This window comes from Oncorhynchus mykiss, chromosome 3 (genome assembly GCF_013265735.2).
Source record: "Oncorhynchus mykiss isolate Arlee chromosome 3, USDA_OmykA_1.1, whole genome shotgun sequence".
NCBI classification, from domain to species: Eukaryota; Metazoa; Chordata; class Actinopteri; order Salmoniformes; family Salmonidae; genus Oncorhynchus; species Oncorhynchus mykiss.
Window position 1 is genome coordinate 7,505,015 of NC_048567.1, and position 25,760 is coordinate 7,530,774.

A 25,760-nucleotide genomic window follows, 5' to 3' on the forward strand; every position below is an offset into this window, starting at 1 on the left:
TCCACCATAATTTGCAAATAAATTCATTACAAATCCTACAATGTGATTTTCTGGATTTTTTTTCTCATTTTGTCTGTCATAGTTGAAGTGTACCTATGATGAAAATTACAGGCCTCATATCTTTTGAAGTGGGAGAACTTGCACAATTGGTGGCTGACTAAATACTTTTTTGCCCCACTGTATGGATGAAACTGATCTGTTATTGTCAGCCCATCCAGGTACTGTTGGTATCAGTGGTAATGTAAAATATCAGGCTATTCAGGTGATTTCCTTCAGAATGACCTCGACGGGACCGCAGTGGAGAAGGTGGAAAGCTTCAAGTTTTTCGGCGTACACATCACTGACAAACTGAAATGGTCCACCCACACAGACAGTGGTGTGAAGGCGCAACAGGAGGCTGAAGAAATTTGTCTTGGCACCGAAAACCCTCACAAACCTTCACAGATGCACCATTGAGAGCATCCTGTCGGCTGTATCACCGCCTGGTATGGCAACTGCACCACCCACGACCGCAGTGCTCTCCAGAGGGTGGTGCGGTCTGCCCGACGCAAATTATCTGCCCTCCAAGACACCTAGAGTACCCAATGTCACGGGAAGGCCATCAAGGCTGGGACCGAGAGACTGAAAAACAGCTTCTGTCTCAAGGCCATCAGATTGTTAAATAGCCATCACTAGCACATTTGAGGCTGCTGACTATATACATAGACTTGGAATCACTGGCCACATTAATAAATGGAACGCTAGTTACTTTAATAATGTTTACACATTTTTCATTACTCATCACATATGTATATACTGTATTCTATTCTACTGTATATTAGGCTATGCCGCTCTGACATTGCTCATCATATATTCTTAATTCCATTCCTTTACTTAAATGTGTGTATATATGTTGTGAAATACTTGTTAGATATTACTGAACTGTTAGAGCTACAAACACAAGCATTTCGCTGCACCCGCAATAACATCTGCTAAACACGTGTATGTGACCAATAAAATGTGATTAAGTTAATGGAAGTGCAGCACAGACACGAAAGTCCATCCCTGGAGAGTCTCTCACTCTGCTCCCATCTGGTGGCCAGACAGTGTTACTACTCCTCTCCATCAGAGAGACTGGGTACAATGAGGAATATCCCAAACAGACACACAAAGTATCCAGAAACCACAACAATACTCCACGACAAGCTTTGGTTAAATGTCAAGTTTATTCTATCGAGGAGGAACAGTTTAACAATGAACGAGAAATGAACAGGGGGTTTACAAAACAAATGAAAAGATAGAGAAATTATATTCACATATTCAACAATGACGTTGAATGACGTTAATAATGATGACTTAAACTCCCCACATTTTCACTCTGGAATAAACTTCTCTGTGTTGGGTTTGGTTTGGATCGAGATGGCACACACACTAAACACAAAAACACACTGCCCAGGGTGCCAGGATGCATCTATGAACATCTCAGAGTGTGTGTGTGTGCATGTGTGTGGTATGTATGGTGTGTGTAGGTCTCTGTTATTAAACAGTAGACATTAAGCCTAGCCAGGATTTGAGTGGAGATGTCTCATAATAATCGTCCTCTCCTCAGTGAGTGAGTGAGTGAGTGAGTGTGAGAGAGAGAGAGAGCATAGACATGTGTGAGTGTACGTGTGTGTGTTGTGTTCACTTCTTCTCCCCCTTGTCGTTGTACTCCAGGAAGAAGTCGTTGCAGGCGACGGTGAGCGCCCCCACCAGGATAACAAACTCAGTGAAGTCCACCTCTCCATCATTGTTGGCATCCAGGTCCCCCATCACCTTGTCCACTGCTTCCTTGTCCTGGGCATTCTGGGTAAGGGAGAGAGGAAGACTTTTACGCTGTGTGTCTGTGCGTGTGTGTCTGTGTGTGTGTGAATCTCCTTACCCCCAGGTAGTTGCCCAGCTCTGCAGAGAGCATCACTTTGAGCTCTGCTCTGCTCAGGGTGTATTTGTCGCCCTCGTCTCCAGAATACTTATGGAAGGTCTGGATCATCAGCTGCATGGCAGTCTCCAAGGTGGACACATTCTCTGTTTTGGTAGGGTTAGACATACTACAGAGGTAGAAAGACAATAGACATGGTTAGGATAATGAGCAGGTGTTTCACATTGTAGTAGGACATCAAGTGATGTAGCCTGTGCAGAGTGTTTGTATTTTCTCATGGATGCTGAGCCAGGATCAGAGGGATCAGTCAAACACACTGTAGAGAGCAGTGGAGGCTGGTGAGAGGAGGACATCTCACAATAATGGCTGGAATGGAGTGATATCAAACACATTAAACACTCCCCCAAAAAATTGTGTTTGATATCATTCCATTCCATTATTATGATCCATCCTCCCCTCAGCAGCCTCCACTGGTACAGTATCAACTGAGTTAGCAATCACCATGTCTGCTGAGCACGGCAGGACAGATAGGACGAGAGAGAGAGGGATGGATGAATAGACAGAGAGAGCTGCTTGTTCCTCAACCCTGTCTAGTTCCTGAATTAGTCACAAGTTTAAAGTCATCCTACCCAACACCTGAAGAACTACAAACCCCAAGAGTCCTACTACATTACTAAAGCCCCAGACAGTTAGCCATGGAGTATGATGATGATTGATGATTAGTTTCCCCACTTAAGGATAAGTTGATCCTGGATCTGTGGGGAGCCACATTGAGACACTGTAATGGAAAGGAGATAGGTAATAGTGAGCAGGATATGTGAACCCCAGCCTTCTGATAAGAGTGAAACTCACACCAGGTAGAAACACACCTAGCTCTAACTCTAACCCTGTCTCTAACCCTATAGCCCTGTCCTATCCAAACCAGTACAGGAGGAACTGGGACCATAGGAACCTGAGCTAGTCTCTACCTGAGCTGGACTGGATGGTTGGTAAACAGAGGAGACAGGTGTATGTATCCCACCACCCTGCCTCCATCCCACTCTGCCGCCATCTCTTTATCCCACCCCGCCTCCATCTCTTTATCCCACCCCTCTACCTCTCCTCTCCATCCCACCCCTCTACCTCTCCATCCCACCCCTCTACCTCTCCTCTCCATCCCACCCCTCCACCTTCCCTTCGCACCCCATCTATCTGTCGATCCCATCCCACCCCTCCACCTTCCCTTCGCACCCCATCTATCTGTCGATCCCATCCCACCCCATCTATCTGTCGATCCCATCCCATCTATCTGTCGATCCCATCCCACCCCTCCACCTTCCCTTCGCACCCCATCTATCTGTCGATCCCATCCCACCCCATCTATCTGTCGATCCCATCCCACCCCATCTATCTGTCGATCCCATCCCACCCCTCCACCTTCCCTTCGCACCCAATCTATCTGTCGATCCCATCCCACCCCTCCACCTTCCCTTCGCACCCAATCTGTCGATCCCATCCCACCCAATCTATCTGTCGATCCCATCCCACCCCATCTATCTGTCGATCCCATCCCACCCCTCCACCTTCCCTTCGCACCCAATCTATCTGTCGATCCCATCCCACCCCATCTATCTGTCGATCCCATCCCACCCCTCCACCTTCCCTTCGCACCCAATCTATCTGTCGATCCCATCCCACCCAATCTATCTGTCGATCCCATCCCACCCAATCTATCTGTCGATCCCATCCCACCACCTTCCCTTCGCACCCCATCTATCTGTCGATCCCATCCCACCACCTTCCCTTCGCACCCAATCTATCTGTCGATCCCATCCCACCCCATCTATCTGTCGATCCCATCCCACCCCATCTATCTGTCGATCCCATCCCACCACCTTCCCTTCGCACCCAATCTGTCGATCCCATCCCACCACCTTCCCTTTGCACCCAATCTATCTGTCGATCCCATCCCACCCAATCGATCTGTCGATCCCATCCCACCTCATCTATCTGTCGATCCCATCCCACCCCATCTATCTGTCGATCCCATCCCACCCCTCCACCTTCCCTTCGCACCCCATCTATCTGTCGATCCCATCCCACCCCTCCACCTTCCCTTCCCACCCCATCTATCTGTCGATCCCATCCCACCCCATCTATCTGTCGATCCCATCCCACCCCATCTATCTGTCGATCCCATCCCACCCCATCTATCTGTCGATCCCATCCCACCCCTCCACCTTCCCTTCGCACCCAATCTATCTGTCGATCCCATCCCACCCCATCTATCTGTCGATCCCATCCCACCCCATCTATCTGTCGATCCCATCCCACCCCTCCACCTTCCCTTCGCACCCAATCTATCTGTCGATCCCATCCCACCCCTCCACCTTCCCTTCGCACCCAATCTGTCGATCCCATCCCACCCAATCTATCTGTCGATCCCATCCCACCCCATCTATCTGTCGATCCCATCCCACCCCTCCACCTTCCCTTCGCACCCAATCTATCTGTCGATCCCATCCCACCCCATCTATCTGTCGATCCCATCCCACCCCTCCACCTTCCCTTCGCACCCAATCTATCTGTCGATCCCATCCCACCCAATCTATCTGTCAATCCCATCCCACCCAATCTATCTGTCGATCCCATCCCACCACCTTCCCTTCGCACCCCATCTATCTGTCGATCCCATCCCACCACCTTCCCTTCGCACCCAATCTATCTGTCGATCCCATCCCACCCCATCTATCTGTCGATCCCATCCCACCCCATCTATCTGTCGATCCCATCCCACCACCTTCCCTTCGCACCCAATCTGTCGATCCCATCCCACCACCTTCCCTTTGCACCCAATCTATCTGTCGATCCCATCCCACCCAATCGATCTGTCGATCCCATCCCACCTCATCTATCTGTCGATCCCATCCCACCCCATCTATCTGTCGATCCCATCCCACCCCTCCACCTTCCCTTCGCACCCCATCTATCTGTCGATCCCATCCCACCCCATCTATCTGTCGATCCCATCCCACCCCATCTATCTGTCGATCCCATCCCACCCCATCTATCTGTCGATCCCATCCCACCCCATCTATCTGTCGATCCCATCCCACCCCTCCACCTTCCCTTCGCACCCAATCTATCTGTCGATCCCATCCCACCCCATCTATCTGTCGATCCCATCCCACCCCATCTATCTGTCGATCCCATCCCACCCCTCCACCTTCCCTTCGCACCCAATCTATCTGTCGATCCCATCCCACCCCATCTATCTGTCGATCCCATCCCACCCCATCTATCTGTCGATCCCATCCCACCCCTCCACCTTCCCTTCGCACCCCATCCCTTCCCCACCTCTCCATCTTACCTCCACCTCTCCCACCCCTCTTCCCTGACCACTCTACTTCTTTCCCTACAATTACATTTACACTGTATCAAATGAACTTTATTCCAACAGAAATCTGAGGTTATTCTGGTTTAGGAAAAATATAGATTTGCCTCCTTTGAGCAAGATATTTACATAAACAGAAAATAAAGAAGAAAGAGAGAGGTCAGTCAGGACAGAGGAAACACAACAGGTCAGAAACTCTATAGAGGCTAACATGACACCAGAATAGACCAGGGAATAGACATGAAATCACCAAACACACAGAGTAGTGAAGTCTACAGTACAGGCTGTGTGCTTTCCCCTCTCTGTAAAAGTTATATTGACGTTGTTTAGGGTTACAGCAACACAAACTTTGTATCATTGTCTCTAGATCCCAAACAGCTGAAATATATTTCATCTGCCCCACATTTTACCGTGCTAGACAGAACTACCTCCTGAAGAGCAGAAGGGCTGAATTATTTTGCCTGTTGCTGAAAAACTGCATTCATTCCTGAGTCAACCTTTCTTCCTTACCTGAGCAAAGGAGGAGTGCTGGCCTGCTGTTGGACACGTAGAGGGAGAGTAACGAAGAGCGGTGAGGAGGGGGAGATGGACAGCCTCTTAAATACTTCTCTCCCTCCTCCCACTCCACCCCTCTCCCTCCTTCCACTCCACCTCTCTCCCTCCGCCTCTCTCCCGCCTCCCACTCCGCCTCTCTCCCTCCTCCCACTCCGCCTCTCTCCCCTCCGCCTCTCCTCCCACTCCGCCTCTCTCCCCTCCTCCCACTCCGCCTCTCGAACCCCCCCCCCCCCCCCCTCGAGAATACTGGAGAACACTCTAGCAGTTTCACCTGTGAGAGATGTGAATTAAATCTTAATGAAATCATGAATTATCCTTCAAGAAGTTTTTGAGAAAGCCAGGGAGATGAGGAGAGGGAAAGCAGAAGAGGAGAGGAGCAGAGGGAAAGCAGACGAGGAAAAGAGGAGGAGAGGGGAGCGATGTGGTGTAGCCTATTTATCCACTTTGGCCACAGAGACAAGGTGCAGAGAGCCACAATGGAGCCAAGGTGCAGAGAGAGCCACAATGGAGCCAAGGTGCAGAGAGCCACAATGGAGCCAAGGTGCAGAGAGAGCCACAATGGAGCCAAGGTGCAGAGAGAGCCACAATGGAGCCAAGGTGCAGAGAGAGCCACAATGGAGCCAAGGTGCAGAGAGAGCCACAATGGAGCCAAGGTGCAGAGAGAGCCACAATGGAGCCAAGGTACAGAGAGAGCCACAATGGAGCCAAGATACAGAGAGAGCCACAATGGAGTCAAGGTGCAGAGAGAGCCACAATGGAGTCAAGGTGCAGAGAGAGCCACAATGGAGCCAAGGTGCAGAGAGAGCCACAATGGGGTATCACTTACGGTCTCAGTCAGTGTGCTATAGTAGCAGTGGATTACCATGGCCCGGGCCTGTAGCCATATTGTACTGCGTGTCAAAACATAGGCCAGGGGAAGCAGTGAAAGCGTGTTTAGATAAACAGGAGAAGCCCTGGAGGAAGGTGAGAGGCCCTGCTATGGCGTCGACAATATTCTTTCAAAGATGCATGCCATCCACAAAATACAGACCATCTCAATACTGGAAAATATTTCATTTACAGTTTCACAATTGTTTACACATGTTTGCTGAATCATTGGGCCATTTTCCCAAAACACTAAACTCTACAAATCTGTACCAATAGCAAACACTGCATTCAAAACTGTTATTGCTTTCCATGTTTGTTTGTTTTTGCATCTAAATGACACGCGTCATATGAATAGATCTGTCTACCAACCAACAACACACTGATGTGCTCAACACAAAACACTGAATATCCCAGCAGTAGGTTTATGATGTGCTCAACACAAAACACTATGAATATCCCAGCAGTAGGTTTATGTTGTGCTCAACACAAAACACTACTATGAATATCCCAGCAGTAGGTTTATGTTGTGCTCAACACAAAACACTATGAATATCCCAGCAGTAGGTTTATGATGTGCTCAACACAAAACACTATGAATATCCCAGCAGTAGGTTTGTGATGTGCTCAACACAAAACACTATGAATATCCCAGCAGTAGGTTTATGATGTGCTCAACACAAAACACTATGAATATCCCAGCAGTAGGTTTATGATGTGCTCAACACAAAACACTGAATATCCCAGCAGTAGGTTTACGATGTGCTCAACACAAAACACTGAATATCCCAGCAGTAGGTTTATGATCTGTTCAACACAAAACACTATGAATATCCCAGCAGTAGGTTTATGATGTGCTCAACACAAAACACTACTATGAATATCCCAGCAGTAGGTTTATGATGTGCTCAACACAAAACACTACTATGAATATCCCAGCAGTAGGTTTATGATGTGCTCAACACAAAACACTATGAATATCCCAGCAGTAGGTTTATGATGTGCTCAACACAAAACACTGAATATCCCAGCAGTAGGTTTATGATGTGTTCAACACAAAACACTATGAATATCCCAGCAGTAGGTTTATGATGTGCTCAACACAAAACACTGAATATCCCAGCAGTAGGTTTATGATGTGTTCAACACAAAACACTATGAATATCCCAGCAGTAGGTTTATGATGTGCTCAACACAAAACACTGAATATCCCAGCAGTAGGTTTATGATGTGCTCAACACAAAACACTGAATATCCCAGCAGTAGGTTTATGCCTTTTGCATTGTCAGTGTTACACTGTAGCTGGTTGTAAAATATTGTTACAGTAATGTATACCTACTCAAATATACATAAATAAACACATACAAATGCAATACAGTAACAAAAATATTGTCATTTATTTCCAAAATGCTGTATTTTTTAACACTCTGTCACGTCCTGACCTTAGTTCCTTTTTCATGTCTCTGTTTTAGTTTGGTCAGGGCGTGAGTTGGGGTGGGCATTTGATGTTTTTGTTCTATGTGTTGTATTTCTGCTTTTGGCCTGGTATGGTTCCCAATCAGAGGTAGCTGTCAATCGTTTTATCTGATTGAGAACCATACTTAGGTAGCCTGTGTTCCCACTATGATTTGTGGGTAGTTGTTTTCTGTTTTGTGTATGTCACCTGACAGAAATGTTTCGTTTCTTCCTTTCACTTTGTTATTTTGGTTTTGTGTGTTCAGTTTAATAAATTAACATGGACACTTACCACGCTGCATATTGGTCCGATCCTCCCTACTCCTCCTCAGACAACGAAGAGATTCGTTACACACTTGTGTTTTGTATGTAACACTTTCTGTACCCAACAGGAGAAAAACAGGAAAAACATTCAGTAAGATAAAGGGTTTTCTGTACAAAAATGAAAGTGGCTCATTCCTTTAAAACTCTAAAGGCAAAAACACATGCAAAATGTAAGAAAGAAAAACATTAGGCTACATCCTGCTGTAATGTCTGCTTCAAACTCACATCCTCAAACACGTAGATCCCCTGAACACAGCTCACTCTCCAGATCCCAATCACCTGAATTCTAGTTACCTGTATGTCATTATCACACACTATTTAGTTCAGTTCTTTGCACCCCGTCACTGTGAGGTATTGTTTGTTTTGTGACACACGGCTTGCAGAGCGCTGTGGTGCCCATGATTGGCTTCTCCTGTGAATGATAGTTTGTCTGCCTCACTAACCACGACTTTTGCCTATTCCCTGCCTGTACTTTAGCCTATCGGATTTCCTGTTCTCTACCTCTTGCCTGATCTCCTGGACTACGTCATTAGCCTTCTCCATGCCTGTACTGTTGCCCTTTTGGACCCCCTTCTGCCTGCCCCTGGACCCAGCTACCTGCCTCCTCCTGTGTATGACCTTCTGCCTGCCCCTGGACCCAGCTACCTGCCTCCTCCTGTGTATGACCTTCTGCCTGCCCCTGGACCCAGCTACCTGCCTCCTCCCGTGGTCCTATGCAATAAACAACGCTTGAAACCAGCGCTGTCTCCCCTCGTGTTCATTACACCTGCCTCCTATTTTGGTCTGGCCACAGCACCTCATCTACATCACAAGCAATGTTCTCCCTGGCTAAACAGAGGGGAAAGAATCTTCTGGAGTGACAGATCCAGCCGCTGAAAGCCCCCACATCAACTTCACCACATGCATCATCCATTGCCTGGAGAAGAGGCGTGTGAGGGGATGGCGGTCATACACCTTCCATCACCATGCCGAAAAAAACTATTCAATTGTGTTTAGGAATGGAGAATATGGTGGGAGGTATAGAACAAACTGTGGGAGGTCGATGGACCAGAGCAGCCCGGTGGAAACTCACGTTGTCCTAGATGACAACATACCTGGGCTGCTCTGGTCCACCCCTCTGCTCGGCTGGAATGAGGATGCCGTGTAGTGTGTCCAGGAATGTGATGAGAAGGGCGGTGTTGTAGGGACTAAGGTTGGCATGGTGATGGCTGACGCCTTACTGGCTAATGGCTGCACACATGGTGAGATTCCCTCCACGCTGTCCAGGGACATTTACAATGGCACGGTGGCCAATAATGTTCCGTCCCCTTCTAGAGCAGTCAATATGGTGAGGCACAATATACTGGATTACAGTACTGTAATGTGTATATACAGTGCTGATATGATAGTAAATTCACAGTATAGTACTTACTTGCTCATATTCATAGTGCTGTTCTTTAACCCTCTCTGAGTGTCGCTCAAATGGCGACCTGTAGACCTGTTTCATCAGGATTCAGTTGCGCTGTAATACACGGTGCAATGTAGACAAGCCCACCTAGTGAATGTTATTGAATATTGTGTTGTCTGAAATGATGTGGTTCTGGATGTCTCGTAGGCTAATGGCATTGTTTGCCACCACCACGGTCTCCTGTTCTGGTGTAAACACCTGGTGTCTTCTACCATGGCCTGGCCTTCTCTCAGTTCTGGTGTGAACAGCCGGTGTCTTCCACCATGGCCTGGCCATCTCTCAGTTCTGCAGAAGATCCACAAATATGATGACATTACTGTAACTTTGGGCAACAATCACTGAGTAACATAGGCCTACTGGTATGTCGGACTGCAGTATACATAAAGAGCATAGTGTAAATGGTAGGTAACTTACCGGTTGTCATTTCTGAATGTACGGATGATAGATGCAACCGTGTAGCAGCTCAGGTTGGGCTGAACTCTCTGCCCAGCCTCCCTCATACTCAATCCATGGTTGAGCACATGGTCAACCAATGTGGCCCTGATCTCATCTGAGAAAACTGTCCTTCCTCGTCCTCTCACTCCTTCACCTCTAGCTCTTGCTTCACCATTGACTTCAATTTTCCATTGACTTCCATCTCATCTGTGGCCTTTTATAGCACTAAAGCTCTGATTTCTAAGTGAACAATTCAGCAACTAGTGTTTACACCTGTGAGGAGTGGGTGTAGCCAATTGGTTTATAGAGCTTGCAATTTTGCAGACTTGGTTTAAGGATTTGGTTCATGAGTTTCAGGTTTCGGTGATTGTGTTTCAAGTTCCAATTTTAGTGTGTAAACAATTGGGAAAAACTGTCATTCTCAAGCATCTGCTCAGTGAACTGTGTCTGTTCCCCTCAGGGCGTGTGGTGTGATGACCTTGTTGGCTGGGCCTGGTCCAACAGCTGCCCTGCTTGGCCTGGTAGTGTTTCCAAATGTTGTGTTGGACCCACTGATTGGTAGCAGCCAATTTCAGCTGAAACAGGCCTGAAACAATGGTTGTGTCTCCCAGTAGGTTAGATGGTAGTGATTATTGAAATGAAGTGCAGAACATGTTGGAATGGCTTTAGAGTAATATAGGAGCTCCAGAGGGGGTTTATAATGTAAACAGCTCAGCAGACCGGAGGCTGTGGTTAGCCTAGTGGGTGTGTGTCTGGCCTGAGGCTGTTTGAAAGGGAAGCTGGTACCTGATACAGGATCAGAGGGTACTAGCTGAATGGAGACAACACCCTTGACAGGCAGCCATGCATAGTTATCACTTCTGTAACACACACAAACATATACAAGCAAACACAATTACACACAAATCCTACACTCATACAAATGCACAGCTATTGTAATAATGTATATTTTAATGACAACTGCACTCCACAAACCAAAACAGCAAAGTAAATATGTCTCCTTGTTTGTCTGTGCTGTTTCTTTGACCACGCCTCAGGCTTATACAACCACTGAATGATATAGTGTCTGTGCACGTCATGTTTGTTAAGTCTGAATGTTAATGTAACATACAGTACTTACATCCACTACAGCTCTGAGGCTGCTAGCCCCAGGGGAGTGGAGAGTAGGATTGTAGTGTGTAGATCTGCCTGTATTACAGTATAGACTTATCTCTCCCTAGTGCAATGCAGCATTGTATTCTGTTGGCAGAAGATGTGTGTGTGTATCCTCGCTGTGCACAATAGGGGGTGTTGTATATTGGTGTCCAATTTCAATATTCTGGTGCATCATGGGCAACGGAGCGGGACACAACTAAATTTAGAAGGGGCCGCTGGTGTCCATGGAAGCAGGTATCAGTGTATTGGTTCTATAAGGTGTGTGTGTGTCTTCCTCATGACACAGGGCAACCTAGAGAATGTCATTTAGAAATCGACTTCTGCCCAAGTCGTTGCCTCTCCTTGTTCGGGCGATGCTGGGCGGTCTACGTCACCGGTCTTCTAGCCATCATTGATCCATTTTTCATTGGTTTTGTCTTGTCTTCCTACACAACTGGTTTCAATCCCATTCATTACCTGTTGTGTATTTAACCCCCTGCTTCCCCTCATGTCAGAGATGGTTTGTTATTATTATCATCGTGTTGTATTGGTGCGTCGGGTTCTCGTACCCACATTGTTTTGTGTATTTTTACCTCATTAAACTACTCCATTTTACCAAGATAAATTCTCCTGCACCTGACTGCCACCTATACACACACACCTAGGACAATGGTAGAGCAGTGAAAGAAGACATGACTTTATAACATTGCCATGGCATTTATTTCAACATGATAACAAACCATTTACTGTAGAAGTGTTGATTTAGAGTAGTTATACTAAAACATGTGAACTGTTAAACTTAATGTAAAAAAAATGCCTTCATAAAGTATTTATAAGACCAGTAACATGGTTATAACTGAGATGAAGATTGGTAGTGTAAGCATATAAAATATGTTGAGATGAAGTTAAGTCTGATTATGTAGTGATTATGTAGTGATATACAGCCAAGGGAGATTGACAGGTCTATGAGCCTCTATAGGTACATGGGGCCTTATGGCAGTGTTCTTCAATTCTGGCCCTGTGGTCACACACACTGTAATCAATCCCATCAAAGCCTTCACGCGTTTCCTCTGGTGTGTCAGTGCTGGAATGGAACTAAAGCCTGCACACCCTGTGGGTCACTAGAACCAGGATTGAAGAACCCTGCCTTATAGACTGCATAAGACATCTTATAGAATGTCTATGAAGCCATATGTAGTTCCTATGAGGCAGGTGTGTTGTTGGCTGCAGTCCTCTGCTCGCTGAGGGTGTTTGCCACGTAGCCAATCAGAGTCATGTATTCCTGGAAGCTGACCTTCCCATCTTTGTTCTCGTCCAATCCCTTACGCATCTCCTTCACTGCAGAGGAACTCTCTGTTCCCTATGAGGTGAGAGGGGGAGAGAGGGAGAGAGTGGGGACAGAGGAAGAGTCTATCATTAAAGATTGCTTCCCCTAGAACACCTGGTGCTGATTTGCATTAGGACTAGGGTTGAGGCTCGGGTGTAACCGGGACGCGAACACGAACCTAGGGTCACGGCTCGGGTTTAACCGGGACGCGGACACAAACCTAGGGTCATGGCTCGGGTTTAACCAGGACACAAATCTAGGGTCAGAGTTGAGGAGTAGTGATACAAGGATAGGTGGAACTTACAGTCATGACGTTGCCGAGCTGTTTATTGACGAGGCCCTGGAAGTCCTTATCTCCGAGACTGCCCTTCCCTTTGGCAGACTTCAGATACACTTCTACCACTGTCTGGATGGCCGACTCCATAGCTACTGGGAGAGAGGAGAGGATGGGGGGGGGGTGCAGAAAACTCTAAAGTTTAGACAATTGAATGCAGCAACTGTTTCACTGGAACTAGCTGGAACAGTTAAGACAAGGTACACTCTTAGAAAAAAGGGTTCCTAAAGAGTTCTTCGGCTGTCCCCATAGGAAAATCATTTTTGATTCCACATAGAAAACTCTGTGGAAAGGGTCCTGCACGGAACCAAATGGTTTCGAACTGGAACAAAAAAAAAATTATTTAATGGGGACAGCTGAAGAACCCTTTTAGGTTCTAGATAGTACCTTTTTATCTAAGAGTGTAGAAAGAGGACGTCAGAATAGAGGAAAGAATGGAAGAGAGGTGAGGTGAGGTAAACAAAGGAAACTAAGGAAAGGAGAGAGAGAGAGAGAGAGAGGGACGGGAGGAGGCTGAGGTAAACAATGGAAACTAAGGAAAGGATAGAGAGAGAGAGAGAGAGAGAGAGAGAGAGAGAGAGAGAGAGGGACGGGAGGAGTCTGAGGTAAACAATGGAAACTAAGGAAAGGATAGCGAGAGAGAGAGAGAGGGACGGGAGGAGTCTGAGGTAAACAATGGGAGCTGTGATGTCTGATGGAGAGAGGGATACCTGATCACCATAAGCCAGCAGAAGGCTATGGGTTCATATTACTACAGCTAAGACCTGTCTGTTACACTCTCCAATATATATATATATATATATATAGCTACCCTACCCCCTCTACAGTATCTCTAACCCCTTCTCTTTTAACATTAGGGTGATGTCCTGAGGGTAGGTCGGGTGATGTCCTGAGGATAGGTCGGGTGATGTCCTGAGGGTAGGTCGGGTGATGTCCTGAGGGTAGGTCGGGTGATGTCCTGACGAGGGTAATGATGATGGGTGATGTCCTGAGGGTAGGTCGGGTGATGTCCTGAGGGTAGGTCGGGTGATGTCCTGACGAGGGTAATGATGATGGGTGATGTCCTGAGGGTAGGTCGGGTGATGTCCTGAGGGTAGGTCGGGTGATGTCCTGAGGGTAGGTCGGGTGATGTCCTGAGGGTAGGTCGGGTGATGTCCTGAGGGTAGGTCGGGTGAGGTCCTGAGGGTAGGTCGGGTGAGGTCCTGACGAGGGTAATGATGATGGGTCATGTCCTGAGGGTAGGTCGGGTGATGTCCTGATGATGGGTGATGTCCCGATGAGGGTAATGATGATGGGTGATGTCCTGATGAGGGTAACCCTAGAGCCCCAACCCACAGGTAAATTTCCCATCTGACAATGTCACACACCAAAATGCATGCGCATTCCCACAAACACACACACCTGTCCCCTGGGCCTAGGCCAATTAGGACTGATCGTACATTAGCCTAATTAGTGGGTGAGTGAGAGCAGAACACACCCATGGTCTGATGCCAGGTGTAGGATTCTGTTTCATATCCCACCTTGATGCCACACATACTATCCTGTGTGAGTTCCGCTGTAACTAACACATTAGCCAACCACAGACCCACACCGCTGGACATCTGTCATCATCTTCATCCCTCATCACTATTTCACCAGCCTGCGGGTGTCCCGAGCGAGACATCTTCTACGCACATAATTAGGAGACGCTGTGTGCGGTCCTCTGTAGCTCAGTTGGTAAAGCATGGTGCCAGTAACGCCAGGGTAGTGGGTTTGTATGCACGCATGACTAAGTCGCTTTGGATAAAACAGTGCTAAATGGTTATTATTATCACAATCAGGGATGGGCACCTGAACCCCTTTTGTAGGCCCGCGGATCAATTTCCACACATTTTTCAGGAACTCAGTCAGGGTCTCAACTTACTGTTAAGAGTTACAATAGTAGAACAGACAAGGTGACATTTCTAAATGTGGTTGTGCATCAGCAGTTTCTCTTGTTATGTCAGTCACTCAATTAGCCAAGTCAGCTAAACATGTTATATTGGTAAATGAGTCTAGCGGCCAGCTATCTAAACGTGTAGTAATCATGGTCAAATTACCGACCGGGACCCCCCATGTATAATCAGATGAAATTAATATTAAAAACAGAAAACATTGGTCTCATGGCAAGTGTAGAATCGCAGGAAATTCACTCAAATAATTTTGTTTAGGGCCCCCAAAAGGCTGGCTCTGACTGCATGTGTGAGTATGGATGTGGGTAGGCACACCCGCAAGCTACTGTGGCCCTCATGATTTCTGATTTTTGGTGGCCCCCACCCTTATTATATATTGTGTGTGTGTGTGTGTGAGCCATAGATCAGAGTGATTGATGAGAAGATCGATCCATGAGTATCTTTTTAGACCCAAACAGAGGATGTAATGAGACTAACTGGTGTGAAACCAAGCTGCCCGGGCTGCACCAGAATACAGAACAGAACCCTGGACAGGACTCGGTCAGCGGGAGGGAGGAGAGGAGATGAGATGTTAAGAGAAGAGACAACAGAGTTCAATAAGGTGACACTAGTTTGGTGTTTTATGTTTGAACCAATGACTTGGGAAAACCAGGTCAGCTCAGGCTCCAACAATACTTTAAATATATTTTTTCAAATTTAACCTTTATTTAACTAGGCAAGTCAGTTAAGAACAAATCATTATTTACAATGACGGTCTACACTGGCCAAACCCAGGCGATGCTGGGCCAATTGTGCACCGCCCTACGGGACTCCCAATCACGGACGGTTGTGATACGGCCCGGAATCAAACCAGGTTGTCTGTAGTGACACCTCAAGCACTGAGATGCAGTGCCTTAGACCGCTGTGCCACTCGGGAGCCCCCCACATAGCACTGAGATGCAAGGCCTTAGACCGCTGTGCCACTCGGGAGCCCCCCACATAGCACTGAGACGCAGGGCCTTAGACCGCTGTGCCACTCGGGAGCCCCCCACATAGCACTGAGACACAGGGCCTTAGACCGCTGTGTCACTCGGGAGCCCCCCACATAGCACTGAGATGCAGGGCCTTAGACCGCTGTGCCACTCGGGAGCCCCCCACATAGCACAGACACAGAGCCTTAGACCGCTGTGCCACTCGGGAGCCCCCCACATAGCACTGAGATGCAGGGCCTTAGACCGCTGTGCCACTCGGGAGCCCCCCACATAGCACTGAGACACAGAGCCTTAGACCGCTGTGCCACTCGGGAGCCCCCCACATAGCACTGAGACACAGGGCCTTAGACCGCTGTGCCACTCGGGAGCCCCCCACATAGCACTGAGACACAGGGCCTTAGACCGCTGTGCCACTCGGGAGCCCCCCACATAGCACTGAGACACAGAGCCTTAGACCGCTGTGCCACTCGGGAGCCCCCCACATAGCACTGAGACACAGGGCCTTAGACCGCTGTGCCACTCGGGAGCCCCCCACATAGCACTGAGACGCAGGGCCTTAGACCGCTGTGCCACTCGGGAGCCCCCCACATAGCACTGAGACGCAGGGCCTTAGACCGCTGTGCCACTCGGGAGCCCCCCACATAGCACTGAGACACAGGGCCTTAGACCGCTGTGCCACTCGGGAGCCCCCCACATAGCACTGAGACACAGGGCCTTAGACCGCTGTGCCACTCGGGAGCCCCCCACATAGCACTGAGACACAGGGCCTTAGACGCTGTGCCACTCGGGAGCCCCCCACATAGCACTGAGACACAGGGCCTTAGACCGCTGTGCCACTCGGGAGCCCCCCACATAGCACTGAGACACAGGGCCTTAGACCGCTGTGCCACTCGGGAGCCCCCCACATAGCACTGAGACACAGGGCCTTAGACCGCTGTGCCACTCGGGAGCCCCCCACATAGCACTGAGACACAGGGCCTTAGACCGCTGTGCCACTCGGGAGCCCCCCACATAGCACTGAGACACAGGGCCTTAGACCGCTGTGCCACTCGGGAGCCCCCCACATAGCACTGAGACACAGGGCCTTAGACCGCTGTGCCACTCGGGAGCCCCCCACATAGCACTGAGACACAGGGCCTTAGACCGCTGTGCCACTCGGGAGCCCCCCACATAGCACTGAGACACAGGGCCTTAGACCGCTGTGCCACTCGGGAGCCCCCCACATAGCACTGAGACACAGGGCCTTAGACCGCTGTGCCACTCGGGAGCCCCCCACATAGCACTGAGACACAGGGCCTTAGACCGCTGTGCCACTCGGGAGCCCCCCACATAGCACTGAGACACAGGGCCTTAGACCGCTGTGCCACTCGGGAGCCCCCCACATAGCACTGAGACACAGGGCCTTAGACCGCTGTGCCACTCGGGAGCCCCCCACATAGCACTGAGACACAGGGCCTTAGACCGCTGTGCCACTCGGGAGCCCCCCACATAGCACTGAGACACAGGGCCTTAGACCGCTGTGCCACTCGGGAGACAGACATGTTTAATTGATGTTTAATAAACCCCACTACGAATTTACTTTCACATCCAATGTGTGTAAGAAAAGTTAGGAGTTACTTTCAACTATTCAACATTATTTAGGTAGTCTACACAAATGACTTTGGAAGCTGAATAATGTTTATATGTGTTGACATGATATCTCAGTTGAATCTAACAGCTTGTTTCCATAGCTAAGCAGGGTACAATAGAGGCATGTATGCATTTCCTCCTGTATTCCACTAGGAGACAATGTTCAGGCAGGAAGTGTAGGACTGTGGCTTCACTTTTAATTTCAATATACCTCTATATTTAGGTTAATGGCATGACGTTGAAACAATGACGGTGTAAAATATATCCAATCAAATATGAAACTCAACGTAATTTCATCCATATTGAATATGATAAACTATTATTTATGTTTTTAAGTGGAATTTAACAGGATTTCAACTTATACATAGTTCTGATTATTATGTTGGAATTAGATTGATGTACTGTAACAACCTTTGTCAGGTTAAGTCAATGTATTTAGGTTGAAGTTTACCCACATTTCAATGCTGGTTGACTTTTTTCAAAATGTTCCATGTTGATTCACGTCATAATATGTTGGCAAATAATGTTGAAACAACGTTAATTCAACTAGTGTGTGCCAAGTGGGTAGTGTGTTCTATAAAGCATTGTGGGTTATACCTGGGATGTCAGGGCTTGCAGGTGATCATCAACCTGAAAATGTAGATATCTTTCTCCTTTCCGAACACATTTAGGGGATAGATACAATCATGTGGCAGCCTGAATATGGCGGAGAGAACTTGCTTCAGTCTAATTAGGATACTTTAGAGAGCGTTGGGTGGGTCACAGCAAAGTTTGAGAACCACTGCTACAGGCCTAACTACATAAATGGGCAGACTTTCACACAATAGCTTATTTAGAGCCACGTCTACTCACTCTCTCCATGCCTATGAACTGTGTGAAGCTCGGTTCAGTGGACTCGTTTCACCTGCATGAGCTTTGATTATTTCGATGGCCAACCAGAATCAATCAGCGGGGATGTGATGTGTTCAATAACTTACCAGGTGTGACTGGTTCCCCTCCGCACCCATACCTGCATGGTGCTGTCAACGCCGTTTGCCACAAGCCATTTCTCCCCGCGCTATTAAATACACCTTGGGTTGTCATTCGACTCACTATACCAACGTCTTACCGTTCGTTAATAATTCAGTGTGAGCTGTCCTAGCTGCTGTTACACAGGGCCACGGTCGGTGTTGAGGTTGTAGACAGACTCGAATGAATGTCATTGTCCACAAGCTTGTAACTACAACAACTACTGAACCGTTCACTCTTCGGCTCGTGCATAATTTGAGACGATTGTGGGTAGCCTACCCACCGTGGTTTTGCGCCCCCCCGCCTTTAGCCGAACTAATACGGTCGATTTGTAGAGTGGTCCCGAGGTAAGACTGACAGGGAAAATAAAGACGCGCCTTCTGGTTTGTCCTGAATTGTAAAGGGGTTGAGGATTGGGTTACCGACAAGGAGAAGCCGATCCCTGTGCTATAATGCTAGGTGGGTTTCGGACAATAGATCCGCTCGCAAACTACATTATTCATGTTCGAACGGAGGAACATTTTCTGGGAGGCCCATTTGGATCCATCAACGCAATGGCCTGTTTGAGTCAACGGAACTTTAGACAAACAGGCTAGGCTACATACTTCAGTTACTTTATCTACTCACCGTTAGATTGTGAATGAGAAAAAAACAAATGTGCTCGATGTCAATTATCTTGTCCAGGCTCTCTCTGTGTCTCAGGCACTCTTCTCAAGGCTCAAACTTGATCAACTAGTTGCACTCAAAAGAATCTCTTCCGTGATAGAAAATGTTCTTCACCAAACTTTTTTGTATTGTGTCACAGAAGGGCGTGTGCCTGGGAAAGGGGGCCGTGTGCCTGGGAAAGAGCATGGGAGATAGACGAAGGGGGAAGGGCTGCCAACATATTCATTTTATTGTGTTAATAACTACTCTACGATTTGAAACGTTGATTTGAACCTTCTGATCAACTAGTGGGTCAGGTGGCGCCCCACTGTCTGATTTATATCGCGTGATTTCTGATGATTTTCTCGATTATATCGACTGATTGGTTCTGAATGGGGTTAATAACTACTCTATAGTTTGCCAGTTATTTTATTTTCATGTTTACAATAGATGGTTTATTGTAGACTATATGTTGTATTTAGATTATTAAAAAGAAATGTGTAGCCATAATATGGTAAACTTAGGTATGCTATTATGAACCCTCCACACAACGTTAACAATTACTTTCCACAGATCAATGTTAGGGATGGCTCAAATATTTTAGCCACCACATTGCATCAGCACCTTGAGTGAGCAAGTGTGAACAGGCAATAAGGTGTGTGTGTCTGTGCATGGTAGTAGACCGAGTCATATTTCCACCACACCCTTAAAGTCAACATCAGTTCGAGTTTATTCAACCACATTTCTCAGAAACACAAACCATAATGTATAATTATTCACAAAGCAAGGAGAAACTTAGTCATGTAGAACTCACAGACAGATTCATTAAGAACATAATCACAGCCATGTTTTTAGTCAGTTTGTTATTTACACGTAGGCTATATTCTCCCGTGGCATGTATTCATGGATGCCAAGGGAAGCCAGGCTTCCCCAAGAAATTGACAAAAAAACAAGATAAAATAATGTATATTTCGTCTCTCTGTGTTTCATACGTTTTTTTCCTTCAATACACAAGAGGTTGAATGGATCTCACCGGAGAACTCAACCAAGTGAGCGAAACAGTGCCCCTCTGTCTCTGTATGTGTAGCCCATCTATCTGATGCTGTCTAGTCAAAAAGAGAATATTGTTGCCGCCTGTAGCATTGAAATCAAGGGAAGCCAGTGAGCATTTGGACTCCCTTGATAAAAAAAATTACACAATGAAAGCCAATCAGCGTTGACATAAACTAAGTAAACTCAGCTGTGAATGGTCCTGGCCCAGCCTGAAAAAGTGTCAAGGGAAGCCAGTCTAGATTTGGCTTCACACCAATCACATCACATCACATCAAAAGCCAAACGTCATTGACAGAAAAAACTTGAATTGTTGCATCTCGTTGTGTTGTTGTCCTCTGGTGGCTTGCTAGCTAGCTAAAATTGTCCCTTTCCTAAAATAGCCATGGATGGAGAGGGATTTGGACTTGTGGTTTTACTTACAGTGCATTTGGAAAGTATTCAGAACCCTTAACCTTTTGCACATTTTGTTACGTTACAGCCTCATTCTACACACAGTACCCGATAATGACAAAGCAAAAACAGGTTTTTAGAAATGTTTGCAAAAAAAAAATAAAAAATGATCTCACATTTACACAAGTATTCAGACCCTTTACTTAGTACTTCGTTGAAGCACCTTTGGCAGCTATTACAGCCTTGGGTATGATGGTACAAGCTTGGCACACCTGTATTTGGGGAGTTTCTTCCATTTTTCTCTGCAGATCCCCTCGAGATGTGTCAGATTGAATGGGGAGTGTCACTGCACAACTATTTTCCGTCCGTTCTCTAGAGATGTTAGATCTTGTTCAAGTCCGGTCTCTGGGTGGGCCATTCAAGGACATTCAGAGACTTGTCCCGAAGTCACTCCTGCGTTTTCTTGGCTGTGTTCTTAGGGTAGTTATCCTGTTGGAAGGTGAACCTTTGACCCAGTCTGAGGTCCTGAGTGCTCTGGAGCAGGTTTTCATCAAGTATCGCTCTGTATTTTGCGCTGTAAATCATTCCCTCGATCCTGACTAGTCTCCCAGTCCCTGCCGCTGAAAAACATCCCCACAGCAAGATGCTGCCAGCAACATGCTTCACCGTAGGGATGGTGCCAGGTTTCCTCCAGACGTGACGCTTGGAATTCAGGTCAAAGAGTTCAACCTTGGTTTCATCAGACCAGAGCATCTTGTTTCTCATGGTCTGAGAGTCATTGAGGTGCCTTTGGCAAACTCCAAGTGGGCTGTCATGTGCCTTTTACTGAGGAGTGGCTTCCGTCTGGGGCTACTCTACAAAAAAGGCCTGATTGGCGGAGTGCTGTAGAGATGGTTGTCCTTCTGGAAGGTTCTACCATCTCCATAGAGGAACTCTGGAGCTCTGTCAGAGTGACCATCGGGTCCTTGCACTGAAATGCATTGCCTTAGTCCGCTGCGCCACTCAGGAGCACCATTTAAGAATGATGGAGGTCACTGTGCTCTTGTGGGCCTTCAATGCTGCAGAAATGTTTTGGTACCCTTCCCCAGATCTGTGCCTCGACACAGTCTTGTCTTGGAGCTCTACGGACAATTCCTATACGACCTCATGGCTTGGATTTTGCTCGGACATGCACTGTCAACCTTGGGACCATATATAGACAGGTGTGTGCCTTTCCAAATCATGTCCAATCAATTGAATTTACCACACATGGACTCCAATCAAGTTGTAGAAACATCTCAAGAATGATCACTGGAAACAGGATGCACTTGAACTCAATTTCGAGTCTCATAGCAAAGGGTCTGAATACTTACATAAATAAGGTATTTCTGTTTTTGTAATACATTTGCAAAAATGTCTAAACCTGTTTTTGCTTTGTCATTATGCGGTATTGTGTGTAGATTGATGAGGAACATGTGTTATTTACCCATTTTAGAAGAAGGCTGTAACGTAACTCTGAAAACTTTCAGAATCCACTGTGATTCTGTGTTCTGGCCAATGATTATAATGGCCATTCTGATCCAACCATAAAGTCATACATTGTGCCTCTGGCCTGAGAGGATGGAAGTTCAATGTAGCTAGATGTAGTAGGCTAAAACAAGCTGGCTAATCGTTGCCCATGAAGGGAAGTAAGGCTAGCAAGCATTTTAGCCAGCCTATAGGACAACAACTAAAAGCGTTTACTGTAAGACAAAGTCATAGACAGTTTCAGCAACATGAAAGAGAGGAAGATAGCATTGGTGTGTCTACAAGTAGGGTGAGTCAACAGGTTTTTTTCTCCTTACGCACACACACACACACATTAAGTTGATTAGACTAAATTGTTTGTTGAATATTTTAGTTGTCACTGTATTAGACTAAGCATAGGTGAGTTGATGATGTTAAAATGGTATTGGAATAGTGGAGGCTCCTGTTTACTTTGTGATTTGCAGTAACTCTCCGGTGTTCTAAATCAATAGTTGTTTATTAGTCCAAAAATGTCTAAACTTGCTTTACCATGCTGTAGGTGATGTTACTGTACATGTAATATGCCTTGTGGACTTTACTGGACAGAGGTTGCTATCCGGGGGGGAAAAAAAGTTTGGTTGAATTTATTCTGCCACTGTCTCGGCCTTAGGCCTATATGTCAAGGCATATGAACTAACAGGTTATAGAGCAAACAACGCAGTTATCACAACACATAGGTTGTAATATGGCTTTTATTTTAATGTCTTGGCTTCCCCATTGATTTTACCCTGCTACTGATTCTCCCTAGCCTGGGAGCCAGATATTCTGCTGCTTTAGCCAACTCCTTCCCTGCTGCCATACCAAACATCATACCAAGCATCATACCAAACATCATAGCAATCATCATTGGCTGAAGCAGTATGACTGACATCCAGGCTATGTCCACAATTCTTTACTCCTGCCTAGTGCCTATACACTTAATGGTGTTTTTCACTTTCATTCCTACAGCCTCCTGTTCATTTGGCAAGAGGTACAACCTCCTGGAAAACACTAGCAGTCTCATTCACAACAGGGCCAGAATAAATTCTACTTACACACCAAGTTCTACATTTACACAGACAATGCAGACACAGTCCGATGCCATCACTGCTCTGTGTGTGTGTGTGTATGCAGTATTAGTTTGGCGAGATGTAATTATAGAGAAAGAAAGACAGAGGGAGGGAGGGAGGTCAGGTAGTCATAGATACTATAGTTGTATGATTCATCCATGTTTTATTTTGCTGGACCAATCCTCCATATCTTTAGAGAGGGAGGGAGAGAGAGAGAGACTAAGGTCAGGTAGTCATAGATACTATAGTTGTATGATTCATCCATTTTTTATTTTGCTGGACCAATCCTCCATAGCTTTAGAGAGGGAGGGAGAGAGAGAGAGACTAAGGTCAGGTAGTCATAGATACTATAGTTGTATGTTTTATTTTGCTGGACCAATCCTCCATAGCTTTAGAGAGGGAGGGAGAGAGAGAGAGACTAAGGTCAGGTAGTCATATATACTATAGTTGTATGTTTTATTTTGCTGGACCAATCCTCCATAGCTTTAGCAAACACTTGCCAATTTAGAAACACAACATGGGGATAACCATACCACTAGAATAACTTATCATTGTAATCATATGGTAGTAACAGAACAAGACATGGAGACATCCTATTGGATAAAGCCGCCGTGTTGATTTGCTAGTCGTCCAATCAGCTGCCAGAACTCCAGGAAGGTGAGCTCTCCGTCGTTGTTCTCGTCAATTGAGTCCATGAGTCGGTCGATGACAGCTGGGTCATCAGCGTTCTACAGGGGGTCAATAAGGGCCGTCAGAATCACTAGTTAAGAGGCTTCCTTTCCTCTTCTCAGATTCAGAACCACACTGACTGATCTGATTGTGCTTGTCAGAAAAGCCATGTGATGAGAAGAAACCTTTCTACCATCTGTGGTCATGAGAAGGGAACAAGGAAATTAAGCTATTTGATGGGTGTCACTATTTGGCCATTCTAGAAAGGATGGCAGTACAGCACTTTACAAGCACAAATGCAAATGTCTATTTTAGCATGGCCATACTGATATACCACAGGAGGCAGAGGTAGGAAGGACAAGAGGCATCTGTGCAGTCTATGTCCCCATCTAGAGGAAATGAAGTGGACCACAAACTGATGTGGCTCACCAACCCTGCTCCTAGAGCGCTAAAGGGGGGACGCTTTTGTTACAGCCCAGCACTAATCATCAAGCTGAATCAGTTGTATTATAGCTGGACTGGAATAAAAGCCTGCGATCACTGGTTATTATAGTATTACTCAAACGTTACCACAGTATAATTAACATGTAATTACCTTAACGAAGTTGGGGAGTTGTGTTTTGACCAGGCTCTGGAACTCATCTCTGCTCAGTGTGTCTGAGGATCCATCACTTCCAGCAAACGCCTTGAACTGGGAAACGAGTACACCAATGGCTGACTCCATCACTGACAGAGAGAGAGAGGAAGAATGGAGAAGAGGTAGTGTTCTAATGGGACTAAACAGAATACAATACAGACACAGAGGAGAGGTTATTGAACTGAAAAATCATAAATACGTAGATAAAATACTACAGACCAAGTCAAGTCAACGACAGCATTGAGAAAAAACAGCAAGTGTTACAGAGGAGGAGAGAAAGAGACGGGAGGATAGGAGATAGAAACATTAAACAGAGAGAGAGTTAAAATATGTATATTCAACTTATAGCGAAATATGGAGGTAGATTAGAATGATTAACTCACCTGGACACTGCTGCCGGTAGCTGAGGTGGTGAGTGTGTTGAGTGTGTTGAGGTGGTACGTGTGAAGGTAAGTTTTTCTCTCTCTTTCTCACTCTTATACTCACCTCCTCTTCATAAAATCAAGCCCCCCCCCCCCCCCCATCTCTTGTAAATGTTTCTCATGTCATGGCGTCCATTCTGTCCACTTCAAGGTTAAGGTGTCTGTAATAGTGTAAGCTAAATTACCCCACACTGACCACTGGTTTCTTTCCATGACGTGATTATAGGATTTATACAACACTGAAAAGCCCTCACCTTCAGACAGGAAACCACACGTGTTCATTTACCCATTTATTATTAAAGATTACAATACGTTAGTCTAGGCGTTATGCTCTGCTCCTTCATGGTAGCTCACTGCTAGAGCATGCATAATGTTAAGCTAATAATAATTACAGGCAGAGAGCAAGGTGTGCTATACCAATCACCCTGCATGAAGGAAACACAGAACCTAACAGGTGGAGGCTGTGGTGGCTGGTGGGTAAGCAGAAAACAGACATGTTACAGCAATTGTACTGTACGTCACCAAGAACACCAGCGCATAGCTTGTGTGTGGCAGCCATCATGGAAGTGTGTGCAGAACCTGGTGGACTAAATAGACCACCATATTAACGTAGAGTGATGATCTCATTGATGCAATATCAGCTGATGCAACACTCAGGTTTCCTGT

The 25,760-nt window shown here is 46.5% G+C and overlaps 3 protein-coding genes across 8 annotated transcripts; all 3 read right to left on the reverse strand.

Annotated features, from left to right (window-relative positions):
- Nucleotides 1-1,186: 1,186 nt before the first annotated feature.
- Nucleotides 1,187-5,846, reverse strand: LOC110508441 (protein S100-A1-like). The gene is made up of 3 exons (XM_021588963.2): nucleotides 5,781-5,846; nucleotides 1,901-2,066; nucleotides 1,187-1,824 (listed from the first exon to the last, which is right to left on the reverse strand). Exons 2-3 carry the CDS (start codon nucleotides 2,063-2,065, stop codon nucleotides 1,663-1,665), a joined length of 327 nt encoding a protein of 108 aa, XP_021444638.1. The 5' UTR covers nucleotide 2,066; nucleotides 5,781-5,846; the 3' UTR covers nucleotides 1,187-1,662.
- Nucleotides 5,847-12,180: 6,334 nt separating this feature from the next.
- Nucleotides 12,181-19,530, reverse strand: LOC110508454 (protein S100-A16). 4 transcript variants are annotated; one of them, XM_021588991.2, is made up of 3 exons: nucleotides 19,312-19,530; nucleotides 13,116-13,237; nucleotides 12,181-12,844 (listed from the first exon to the last, which is right to left on the reverse strand). In XM_021588991.2, the coding sequence occupies exons 2-3, from the start codon at nucleotides 13,233-13,235 to the stop codon at nucleotides 12,686-12,688; spliced, it is 279 nt and encodes a 92-aa protein (XP_021444666.1). In that variant the 5' UTR covers nucleotides 13,236-13,237; nucleotides 19,312-19,530; the 3' UTR covers nucleotides 12,181-12,685. The 4 variants fall into 4 exon arrangements, with proteins under 4 accessions (XP_021444666.1, XP_021444675.1, XP_036823371.1 ...); XM_021589000.2 differs by having other exon boundaries at nucleotides 13,116-13,240; nucleotides 19,312-19,527; XM_036967476.1 differs by lacking the exon at nucleotides 19,312-19,530 and adding an exon at nucleotides 18,785-18,893 and having other exon boundaries at nucleotides 13,116-13,240.
- Nucleotides 19,531-23,512: 3,982 nt separating this feature from the next.
- On the reverse strand, nucleotides 23,513-25,169 carry LOC110508472 (protein S100-A11). Of its 3 annotated transcripts, XR_005040385.1 has the most exons (4): nucleotides 25,056-25,169; nucleotides 24,631-24,761; nucleotides 23,820-24,094; nucleotides 23,513-23,631 (listed from the first exon to the last, which is right to left on the reverse strand). XR_005040385.1 is itself a non-coding variant. In XM_036967491.1 (3 exons), the coding sequence occupies exons 2-3, from the start codon at nucleotides 24,757-24,759 to the stop codon at nucleotides 23,960-23,962; spliced, it is 264 nt and encodes an 87-aa protein (XP_036823386.1). In that variant the 5' UTR covers nucleotides 24,760-24,761; nucleotides 25,056-25,169; the 3' UTR covers nucleotides 23,513-23,959. The 3 variants fall into 3 exon arrangements, 2 of the variants coding, with proteins under 2 accessions (XP_036823386.1, XP_036823392.1); XM_036967491.1 differs by having other exon boundaries at nucleotides 23,513-24,094; XM_036967497.1 differs by having other exon boundaries at nucleotides 23,513-24,094; nucleotides 24,631-24,811; nucleotides 25,056-25,114.
- Nucleotides 25,170-25,760: the final 591 nt, after the last annotated feature.

Bases quoted from the DNA above. Each gene is read 5' to 3' on its own strand.
- LOC110508472 (XM_036967491.1), bottom strand. From the start codon at position 24,759: ATGGAGTCAGCCATTGGTGTACTCGTTTCCCAGTTCAAGGCGTTTGCT. The intron at 24,095-24,630 runs GTAATTACATGT...GACCCCCTGTAG, and splicing joins AACTCCCCAACTTCGTTAAG to AACGCTGATGACCCAGCTGT.
- LOC110508441 (XM_021588963.2), bottom strand. From the start codon at position 2,065: ATGTCTAACCCTACCAAAACAGAGAATGTGTCCACCTTGGAGACTGCC. The intron at 1,825-1,900 runs GTAAGGAGATTC...TCCCTTACCCAG, and splicing joins AGCTGGGCAACTACCTGGGG to AATGCCCAGGACAAGGAAGC.
- LOC110508454 (XM_021588983.2), bottom strand. From the start codon at position 18,759: ATGACAACCCAAGGTGTATTTAATAGCGCGGGGAGAAATGGCTTGTGG. The intron at 13,241-18,653 runs GTAAGTTATTGA...CCTCTCTCCCAG, and splicing joins AGGGGAACCAGTCACACCTG to TAGCTATGGAGTCGGCCATC. The intron at 12,845-13,115 runs GTAAGTTCCACC...CTCACCTCATAG, and splicing joins AGCTCGGCAACGTCATGACT to GGAACAGAGAGTTCCTCTGC.